Source organism: Oppia nitens, unplaced genomic scaffold (assembly GCF_028296485.1).
Source record: "Oppia nitens isolate AA-2021 unplaced genomic scaffold, nextdenovo-longstitch-racon4-pilon3 scaffold2_pilon_pilon_pilon, whole genome shotgun sequence".
Lineage (NCBI taxonomy): Eukaryota > Metazoa > Arthropoda > Arachnida > Sarcoptiformes > Oppiidae > Oppia > Oppia nitens.
Genome location: NW_026533210.1, coordinates 7,945,728 through 7,957,782, shown reverse-complemented (window position 1 = coordinate 7,957,782; position 12,055 = coordinate 7,945,728). Strand labels below are relative to the sequence as shown.

Below are 12,055 nucleotides of genomic sequence, written 5' to 3'. Positions count from 1 at the left end.
AAAAAAATTTTAGGCTTTTATTAGCACAAAAAAATAACACTCATAGTGGCTATAATCGGGACACAAAACAAAATAGTACTCAAAGTAGTGGATAAAAATAGAGTAGATTTTATTAGATTTTATCAATAAATAGAGAGACAGAGAGACACATAAAAACTAAAATAAATAAAAAGCGATTTGGATATTAACAACAAAAAAACTAAAACACACAATGAGTATCAGTTTATTATTATTATTATTATTTAGTTAAGTCTTCATTCATTACAAACCAGATTATATGTATTGACATTATCATTGAATCTCTCAATCTGTATGTGTGTGTCGTTGCACTTGTATTTTTCAGAGACACATAAGTTTTAGACATAGAAGAAATTGATATCAATAACAACAACAACAACAAAAACATAGATTATCAACAACAACGACAATATCAATGAGTTGACAAAACAATGAGAGGGGAAACAGTTAGGTTTGCAAAATCGTGCCATACATTCATTCATTCATTGATTAATTTAATCAATTATTTTTCATGCAATTCTCTCTCTCTCTCTCTCTCTCTCTCTCTCTCTCTCTCTCTCTCTCTCTCTAACTATTAAACAGGAAAAAAGTGTTAAACACAGCAACACTTGAAATGTGTAAATGCATTGGACTGTCAACTAAAATCTCAAAGCAATTGCCAAAATAAAAGTGTATTACTATTACATACTATTACTATTTATACTACACAAACACACACACAGTGGTAGTCATTCACTACTACTTTAATAAATTAGAAAAAACTACTTTGCATTGCATTTTTATGGTGCGATTTTTATGAACTTATTTGCAATAAAAATGAATAACAAATATACTGAATATTTATTGAATAACAAATACACCGAAAACAAGTATACATTTAATACACTGTAATACATAATATAAGGAATTAAAGCTTTTCTGTCGGAAAAAAAATGTTTCAAAAATTTAAATCAGTTTAAAAGCTTCAATGGTTGATAATAAAAATAAAAATTGCTAAATATTTATTTTGTTATACATTTTATTATTGTAGTTGTTGGAGACTATCTCACACATACATACATAAGTACACATAAACATAGAAGCATTGAATACAATAAACTTTATATTTTATATTTTTTTGAAGTATTTTTGGGTATTTATTTATTTATTTTAGTGTTCAACAACAGCAACAACAAAAAAATATTGGCGCAAAAAAATATATTATAGTAAAAAGATTGTTATGTCAGAGCAAACATTTGATGAGAGATTGAATGCTTTATATATATATGTAAAAGTATATAAGATATATATATATATATATATATATATATATGTTTAAGAAAGAGATGTTTGGTGTGTATGAGAGAGAGAGAGAGAGAGAGAGAGAGAGAGAGAGAGAGAGAGAGAGAGAGAGAGAGAGAGAGAGAGAGAATGTATACCTCCTGTTGTGTGAACCTAAGCTTATGGAGCTTTTAAAAACTTAGTCTGCTTTTCATGTAATATAAGCAACAACAGAAAAATCCTCCTAAAAATTTTTTTTCTCATACTTTTTCACATTTTGTTAGAAATTTTAGTGAATAAGAAAAAACCAAACGACAAACCATCACTAATAAGGAGTCGACGACAACGACTAAACTAAAAATCGACACAAAACTACAAAACTATTTGACAGAAAAAGCTAAAAAAAAACTCTGAAAGTCTGAACTCCCGTATTATTATTGTTTAGTTAATAGCGAGTATCAGGTTATACACCGACTACTACTATACGTATGGTTTATCAATATATTTGTTATTTGTGTGTTGACTTGTCATCCAATATATAAAATTTTTGTTATATATACTGTATATTAAGTGTGTCTGAAAATGTCTTGAAACTCATGTAAATTGAGTTAAAATGTCATCCAATTTATACGTTTTATTTATTTTTTGCATAAGTTTATCATTTGAAACATGTTTTTGTTGTTGTTGTTGCTCTTCAGTGACACTAAAATATATTTCATATAATATTTATTTATCAAATATGATATTAAAGGGAATTTCTTTTCCGATAAAAAGATAATTTTAATATACATGTTGTAGTGTATATAAGATATTGGATACACAAATGGTTAGCACTGGTATATCTGGTGCAACCAAATCATATAAGGCATCCCTTTGAGGCAATTTAGTTGTGTATATTGATTGATTTCATCCCTCAAAAAAGTGAATGACATAAAAATACACACATACAGTACATATACACATATACTGTACATACATAGCATCACTACTAGTCTTTTATAGCAATACATCACTTAATATACAACTACTATATATCATATATTGACTTTTCTATTAAATAATGTCTGTCCCTATCAGTCATTATCATGTAAAACACAAGTAATTGGATCACAGCTTTTGAGCAAATAATTGCCAAAATTTATATATATATATATACCGTATATCTTATCTCTCATTTAATTGCTTAACCGTTATTAAACAACATATATACACACAATAGAGACCTTAATATTGATTTACAATGAAGTAATTAAATTTATGTTAAACTAAATTTGCATCAATTATTTTGATCGTCAAATTCAATGCATAAACAATGACTTTTTGTTTTGTTTGTCATTTGTATTATTATTATTATATTTTTAAAAAATGTTATTTTATTATACTTGTAGTTAAGTTATGTTATGTATAAAATTTAGTTTCTATTGTTTTATATGTTAGCAATTGAATAATAGATGCATTAAAATGAATAATGATATGCAACTCTCTCTCTCTCTCTCTTTCTCTCTCTCTCTCTCCCTCTCTCTTTCTCTCTCAGCCTCTGTCTGACCCAAAAAACTATGGCTCAAAAGTATTGTAGAAAAGATAACACACAAAAAAATAATAAAAGACAATTTCGGTATACATTTCGGGTGAAAATCCTAAAACCAAATATAAGTCAAACAAAAAATTGATTCCTAAGCCACACACACACACACACACACATACACACACATAACTGAGTCATAAATAAATAAATATAAAAAATAAAGACTAAAAGCAAATGAAATATAGTGTGAAAATATCTCTGCAAATCTCAGCAAATGAACTATTTTTTATTATATTTAACAGACAATAAAAATTTTAGACACATTTTTCACTTATTTTTCTCTCTGTCTTTCTTTTACTCTTCAAAAAACTCAAGTATTTATAATATATATATGTTTTTCCCTTTCATTTTCATTCATTGAGTGATTGTCTTTAAGTAAGCATTAAAGCAAATAATATATTAAATATATTAAAGAAAATAAATTGCATTTTTTGTGGAGCATAGAAAAATTTGAATTATATTTCATCAGTGAGCTGTCTAAATGGCACAGTTATGTTGACAACAATTGTAGGCCAGCATTATTAAAGTCAAGTCGGAGGACATTATAATAATTGAGTGAACATTAGCCTAAACTTCACTTATTCTTTGCCTATCAAAAGTCATTGCAAGTCATTGTTGGTAATAATAGTGAAGGAAAGTAATGGTTGGAAAACGATTCACTCGTTTTATTACATGAGATGTGCCTTTTGATGGCACAAATGTGACGGTGAATGGCTTAGACTTATATAAAATTATATAATAAGTCAGAAAGTTATTTATTGTTATTAAAAAATAAATGAAAATAAGTACAAAAAAATCTAATTTCTTACCCATAGAGTAGTGCCGCGCCGGCAATGGATCCGCCGCACTGTGCAATCACATACAGGAGTGTCCTCAGAGGGGTTATCTTAGAGGTGACAAACAGTGCACAAGTGACGGCTGGATTGACGTGAGCACCGCTGATATGTCCAAAACACTGCGAAAGTGTTGCCATTGCACAGCCACTGGTCAACGACATGATTAGCCAATTGGGCTGATAGGCTAAATGAGAGCCCGTCCATGATATATGTGTAGCACAGAGTAAGAACACATAGAAAAACGATGACAAACACTCGGCAATGATAGCCCTCCAGAATTCAAGTGTCCGCACTTCGTCGGTCATCTGTCGGCGACGATTGGCCTTAATTCGGGTCGTGTCCAGCCGTGACATTAGATGCAGAAATATCTGTTCATTGGACAGTGAGCCCAGCTTTGGTGGTGTCATTATTGTCGGTAAATCGGTTGGGATGACTGACTGACTCTCGCCAAACAAATATTATTAATTGATAGGATATACCAAAACACTAACAGCTATTTGTTATATCTTTGTAACCAAAGCTGCTGCTGATGATCAATGCCTAAAGGATTTACCCAATGATTATCGTTTTGAGTCCATATATATATATAAAAGCGTTATATATTAGTAGTAGAGATATAATATATCGCTGAACCAATTGATTTAACGCCAATACGTGAGCCACACATAAAACTATTTGAAAGGTTTTAAGGGAAAAAAATGAGAAACAAAACAAAAAACTTGATATAAAAGTTTCTGCGATACGACTATTGAAAAAACACACTCAATTGATATCAACAAAAATAACTTTGTGTTTGTATTACTTGTTAGTCCCCATTTAAAAACTAAATTAAAAGTTTTGTCACTACTTTTTTTTATTATCTCTAGAAAAAATTACATTTATTATATTATCTCTTAAATATTTGTGTTTATATTAAATTTCATGTACATACTAAAAATATATTATAGTTTTAAACATTTAGTGCATTAATAATATTTTTGAAAATAATTTTCCCCATTATTTTAAATATTAATTTATTAATAACTTAATGCAAACTATTAATAATATAAAGATTGTAATTATATGTGTGCAGTATTTCCCGTCTCCTAATATAACGTGAGATCCTCTGTGGTAATACTAGCTATGGGGGACTGGATATACATTTTTTTTTACTGAGAATACTAGTTTCTAACCTTCCGGTGTGCAGTGCACTTGTATTTTGGGGGTATATATGTATAATATATATATTTGAGAGAAAGAGAGAGAGAGAGAGAGAGCGAGAGAGAGAGAGAGAGTGTGTGACAGAGAGAAAGAGTGAGTGAGTGAGTGAGTGAGTGAGTGAGTGAGTGAGTGAGTGAGTGAGTGAGTGAGTGAGTGAGTGAGTGAGTGAGTGAGTGAGTGAGTGAGTGAGTGAGTGAGTGTGAGAGAGTAAAATCAAAGGAAATATTAAGAGAGGAATGAGATGTAAGATCTGTGGGAATCAACTGTCGTCTCCAAAGGCACTGAAAGAGATTTTCGCCACAAAAAAAATCTTATGAAATAAAAACGTAAAGTAAATAAAATAAACTGTCAATTGTTTGTGACTTTAAGCTATTTTCTCTTTTTTTAAAAACCACTAAAAAGTACTGTTACGTCAAATTGGTGGTCAGTTTGATGAGACAATTGACTTTTATTGTATTGATATATTGTTTTTTAAAAGTATTGTACTATAACTTCAAAAGTCTATATATAGTACAAACAAATCGATATCAAATTTAAATTAAAAATTAATTTATGAGATATAAAAAAAATATTTATTTATTTTTAAATCTAGCGTTAATTAAGTAATTAATTAAATATTATTATAACATAAATTATTATACAGTAAATTAAGTAATTTTTTTTAACATTTCAGTAATAATAATAATTTTTTTAAATAGTAAAGTCTATGAAAAAAATTAATGAAATATTATATTTTGAATTAAAAAAACTTACATTTTTTCTCATATCTGGTGTATTGAATGAATCTTATATGAAGACTACTTTATATTCTGAACCATTGAATCAATTTTTCATAAAATAATAATAATAATAAAAGCTTTTATTTACGATGGGATTGAAAATATTTAACCAAATATTTTTTGAATCTTTTAGCAGTGAAAAAATATTACAGTAATTATTTGCTTCAAAAGATTGTCTTCAAAACATATACACACACGAGTCGTCTATCATTATATAAGTATTAAAAATAATTATTTTTTTTTACTTTCTCCTCAACAATAAGTATCTGACAATTCACTTACAGTGTAAATGATATACTGTTTTAATAAATTGTATGTATATTATACTATAATTGACCGGATATTATATCTGACAATTGTTTAGTAGTAGTGCACCGGTTATTATAGTTGCTGTGACATACAAGTTGTGTTTCAGTAAAAATACTATAATAAATACATATACAGTATATATATATATATCCTATTTTTGTGTAGTAAAAGTGTAGTTAATTAATATTAATTGACGGATCAATTGACAGATACAAACGGCTTTGAATAAAAATAACAACAATTGCAATGAAAGACCAAATTATTATTATTATTACCACAAGAATATTCTTTTGATTCACAGCAACAATAATATTACATATAATAAAAAAAAATTTAAGTCAAGTTGTGGTATAAGTTATACCGTATAAACTGGTGGTGCAGTCAACGCACCCACACATACATACAAACAGAACTACAGCAGGAATTGCCACTAATTTGTTAGTCGACAGACGTTTACACTCCAACACTCATAGCATTACTACTGTCGAAGACATTCATACAGTGAATGGTCTCACAGATATAGACGAGAGGAGAGCTCTGTTAAAGAGAGAGAGAGAGTGTGAGAGAGAGAGAGAGAGAGTCAGTCAAAGGCATAGCCAAACAGATACTAGTTTTTAAAGCTAACTCTTATCCATATATTATCTCAGACCTCATATATGAGGCGCCGTCTACTGAATCAGCCGTTCACTAAAACACATAAATCTCTCTCTATTTCTTTCTCTATATGCTTGGGATTAGTTTTTTTGGTTAAATATGATATATATTATATATTATCGATTAGACAATTACCTATTATACTGTATAATTTATGAACATCAAATCAGGCTTAAGCAAGTGAGTAGGGTAGGATATAGGCAATTTTTCACCTCCTGAGATCACGATTTTGTGATATACCCCCCCCCCATCACCAAACATGAGACTTAAAAATAAATAGAAACTGACCCACCTCCTAAGCTTTTAAAAATAAATTTTAATAATATGTTTTTTATCGGTTAATTTTAATTAAATTATTAAATAAAAATAATTTCAAAAAAGCTTCAATATCTCAAAAAATATAGTAGGTAGTTAAATTATATAAATGTCCAAAAATAAACTAGATACAATAAAATAATTAAATAAATGTTTTAGGATTTAACCTTGAATTGTTTAAATAATGTGCAAACTTAATGCAAAAATAAAAATTTTAAAATTCATTAAAAAATTAAATATCTAAATATTTGATAAATTACTCTATTTTATTAAATTCTATATTTAATCCAAAATAAATTATCTATTGAAATTAATTTTCAATTTATTATAAATTTTAAAACATTTACTAAAATACATTTTTCTATTTATAAATATTTTTATTATTAATACAGTTGTTTGTTTTGATACTATTTTTCATAATTTATTTGTCAAAATTTATTTTACATAATATCTAAAATTCTATATTAAATAGAAAATTGTTTTATACAGTATATTAAATATAAAATATATAGAGATTTAACTTTTATTAAAATTAAAACTATTTTGTTTTGTTATTTTGATTAAAAAGTATTTTATATTTATATGAATATTACTGTAACTAATTTTAATATAATTATAACATTTTTTCAGATAATTTAGAGTTTAATAGTTTTTTTTAAATACATTTCATTTTCATAAGATATTTAACAGTAAAGTGAAATCAATTGTCTTTTTATATAGTTTATCAAGCTAACTAATTTAAATTAATTGTTTTTGTTATACAATAATATGTAGTTTTTTTTTGCCATTTTGCAAATTAATTAAAATGTGTATAATATATATATAAGTGTGAGAAATAGGTGGGATGACTGTAAATTAAGGTCAACACCAAAATATGACCATAAATTGTGTGTTTTCTTTCACTTATTTTTAGGTTAGGTTTAGCCCTAATGTTTTGTTTTTCAAGGATAGCTAATATCGTATTATTTTGGCAGACATTTGATTGCCAGACAAACACACGTAATGTTTATTTCAGTGGAAAAATACATATTTTCTTATAAACTTATTTACTGTATTTTACTGAACATAAAAAGTTTTATAATGATATAACTGTTTTTGTGTTAAACAGTGTTACATTTAGCACCGGGACCTTAATATTTAGTACTATATAATTTCATCAATCATTATATGACCGCACAAATAGAGGCCTACTATAGATTTTACCTAAATTTTTAGACAATATAATAGTTTTCTGAGAATTGTAAAAATTTTAGAAAACATTTAGAAAATTGTTTTTTTTCTTTTATAAAACTATCAATTTATATATTTTAGAAATAATAATAATTGATTTTATTTTGTGATCATTTTTTACAGATAACAAGAGTTTAACAATTAATTGTTATTTTAAATGTCATAATACAAAACATCTATTAATATAACAAAAAACAAAATAAAAATTAATTTTAAATAGAAAATTTAATTCAATTTTAATTGATTACTTTTATTATTAACTATGGATTTGTTTTTTGTATCAAATGTTTAAACTATTACCAATGATATAATTGTTTTTAATTTTTATCTTAAATTGTAAGATAATTACGACAATAAAAAAATAATTTATTATACACAATTATTATAAAATTAAGCTAAAAATTAGTAATAAACAAAATTTATTGTTTTAGAAAATAATTTTTCCAATCTCTCAATCTTTTCTCATTTAGTTTTTTATTTCTATAACTTTATTAAATCTATAAATTTAGACATAAATTTAAAATTATAATTTAATTTGATTTTAGACATAAGTCAAATATCATTAATGTCATCAAAATTTTTTTAAAAAATTTGTCAAATTTAACGTCTTAATTGCATAACTATAGATTGTATCATATATTCAATAGATAGTTATGTATATAAAATAAATTTTTTAAAAATTGACATTTTTGTGCACATTTAACATTGCATGCAATTTACGTCTAATATCTATTATTTTTATTTGTAGATTTATAGATTTATCATTACTATTATATCAAAAATTTTTATTTCTATTTTCTGCAAATATATAATAAAAAAATAAACTTATTCAAATAATAAATATATGCTGTATATAATATAAATGAAAATTAAAATCAATACAATGATTAAAGTATTACTGATAAAACATTTTTTATTCAAATATTTGCTTCAAAAATCAATATATATTTAAATAAAAATAAATTTTCTGTTTATTTTTCAAAATAAAGTGTCAGATTCAGTCAAATATTTAGATTCATGATTAAAAGTTTGATAAACCTATTTATATTTAAACTATTATATTCATGTTTTTTGTTACAAAAAAAATAAAAGTTGTCTAAATTACACAAAATAGTAATAAACAAATAATCAAAAAACAATTTAAGCAGTTTTAGCAGTGTTTAGTTTAATTAACATTAAATATTTCTTATGTATACAATATATATAGTCTATACTTTATTATGTAATATATATTACAACTATTGACAAATGATTTAAATGATAGATTATACGATATAATAGTTTTGTCGATATACTGTATAAATAATATATATATATATATATGACATATGATATATACACTGTATATTATACAACATACAAACAAAAACACATATATATATAAGTTTAACAAATGATGTTAAGACAATTTTCTAAACCATTTAATGTTAAAATTTATAACTCAAAATACATACAGAGGAGGGGTTTTTCACTATAGTATAATGTTTGCTAAAAATGCATTAAGCAGTGAAAACAAATACAGATTATTTTTAACAAAAAAAATAAAATTAACAACAATTTAATTATGTTAATTATGTGAATATTTAATATTAAATTAACTATCTAATTTTGACATAATTATTACTTGAAACTATACAATGTTAACTGAATTTTTAAAAATTTTTCTATTAGAAATTTACTTAATATACAATAATATATAAATGACTTTAATACATATAAATTCAATATTTCTAATGGTTGAATGTTTTCACTGTACATATTTAAATCCTTAATATTAATAGTATTAAAGTATTAAGTTAATACTAACAAAAAAATAATTTTAATTAATGATTAATTTTTAAATAATAATATACAAAATTTAACAAAATTAAATTAATTAAATTAATACTAAGCAGTTAATTTAAATTATAAAACATTAATATGTTTATATTTAAATTATTTTCAATAATCTTATTTATAATCATTTAATTAAAAATGCCATATAATTAATTTTGTTATTTTTTAATGCATTATAAATTTTATAAAATTTCTATTAGAATTTAAAATTTGAGCATCTATATGAGCTAGCTCAAGTATTTAATTTAATTTAAATATTATAAAATCTCACTACAATTTTAATATTTTTTATATTTAGTATAATATACTTTTAATAATATAAATAGTATATATAACTTATATTTAAATTACAACAACACGTGTTTATTAGTGGACAACAAAAAATAATAAGATGATAATTTAATGTATATTATATTTTTTTTGTTAAAAACAATTTTATGTATTTTTTTATAAGAAAAACAAAATATTAAATGCATATAAGTTTTCATTTAAATAAAAAATATGTAAATACAGCATTTGTAAAACAACAAAATGATTGTTAAATACATTGTATTATATATTTTTAAAAAATTTATGCATTACTTTCACTAAAACACAATGTTTTATGATTTAGAAAAAAATATTTTATATGCAAATTATTATAAAATATGTGTTTTAAAAGCCAAAATAAAACTAACTTATAAAATACAATAGCAATAAAAAAATAAAGAGCCGGTGTTTTTTAAGACAATAAAAATTGTTTAAAATAGCAATAAAATTCAAATATTATTATATAGCTTAGTTTATTTTTTTACAAAAAAATCCTAGTTTAATTAATTCACATAAATATATATTTATATAAATATAAAGGTAATATAATGTAATTTTCACAAAAAACATATAAATGATATAATAATAAAAATATTATTTTAAAATCTAAAAATACCTAATAAATCAATTTAGACTTTTAAGAGATAAATATATACTATTATTATTGACTGTATTTGTTAAAATATTATTTTTTTTGAGATCAATTGTCTAACCAAATAACCCAGGTGTATTTTTTCCATTGAAAAATATAATTATTAACATTTTAAGCCATAGAGAGAAATAGTCCTACTTATATAATGGTATTTTTTATTTATGTGTAAAATTGTAGACAGGGATTGAAAAACGTGTAGCAGGGTAAACAAGGTTTCTATTATAGGAGGGGGGGTAGTACAGAGTGAGATAGCAAAAATCACATAAAAAATCTTAGTGTATTGAGTAAAATATAAATTTTTTTGTTGCATTTCAAAAAAATAGTTAAATTTCAAAATCCGAATAAATTTTTGTATGAGTTTCAGAAAATTTTTATGAAAAAATGAAAACAATTTTTAGGAAACAGATATTCCCAATAAATTGCCTCAAATTATTTACTTATAACTAAAATTTAAAGAATATTTAATAAAATAAAATTTATAACAAATAAAAAACAAATATATAATTTTAGATTTTATTATTTTAAAAACATATTTGAACATATAATTTATTTCTAACTTTTAAGTTACATATTTTAATGAAAATACTGATATATTTAAATCAATATAAACTTAATTTTAATACTAATACTTAATTGAAATAAGATATAATAATAATATAATAAAAATTATTAGCAATTGTGAGTAAATTAGAAATTTAAGGGATTAAGATTTTAAGGGGGGGGGTAAAATGCCTTTACTCCATACATCCATACCCATAATCTAAGGTGTGCATAACACTATGTATATATATTCAGGTATTTATATAATACTTTATGTATTGATAGACTACACAACCCCCTTAAATGGTCCGCTGCCAGTGCCAGGGAGAGAGAGAGAGAGAGAGAGAGAGAGAGAGAGAGAGAGAGAGAGAGAGAGGGATAGTACAGTAAGTGAGAGGACTACAGTATACTTGTTTATATGTATGAGAGATGAGCTCCGGTTTTAGGACCAACCCATACATAGCACACGGCTATATCCGAGAGAGAAATAGATAGAGAGAGTCAACGATTGTGCTGTTGTACTGTCAGTGCT

At 24.5% G+C, this 12,055-nt stretch overlaps 1 protein-coding gene across 1 annotated transcript in view; it reads right to left on the bottom strand.

Moving 5' to 3' along the window:
• LOC128956323 (aquaporin-4-like) overlaps window positions 1–5,879 on the bottom strand; it is a 32,349-nt gene extending 26,470 nt beyond the window's left edge. Inside the window, exons 1-2 of the mRNA XM_054302037.1 lie at window positions 5,653–5,879; window positions 3,673–4,370 (exon numbers count right to left, since the gene is read on the bottom strand). Coding sequence (XP_054158012.1) covers window positions 3,673–4,106 — 434 coding nt within the window. The 5' untranslated portion in view covers window positions 4,107–4,370; window positions 5,653–5,879. The remainder of the gene's footprint in view (window positions 1–3,672; window positions 4,371–5,652) is intronic.
• Between the last annotated feature and the right edge of the window lie 6,176 nt (window positions 5,880–12,055).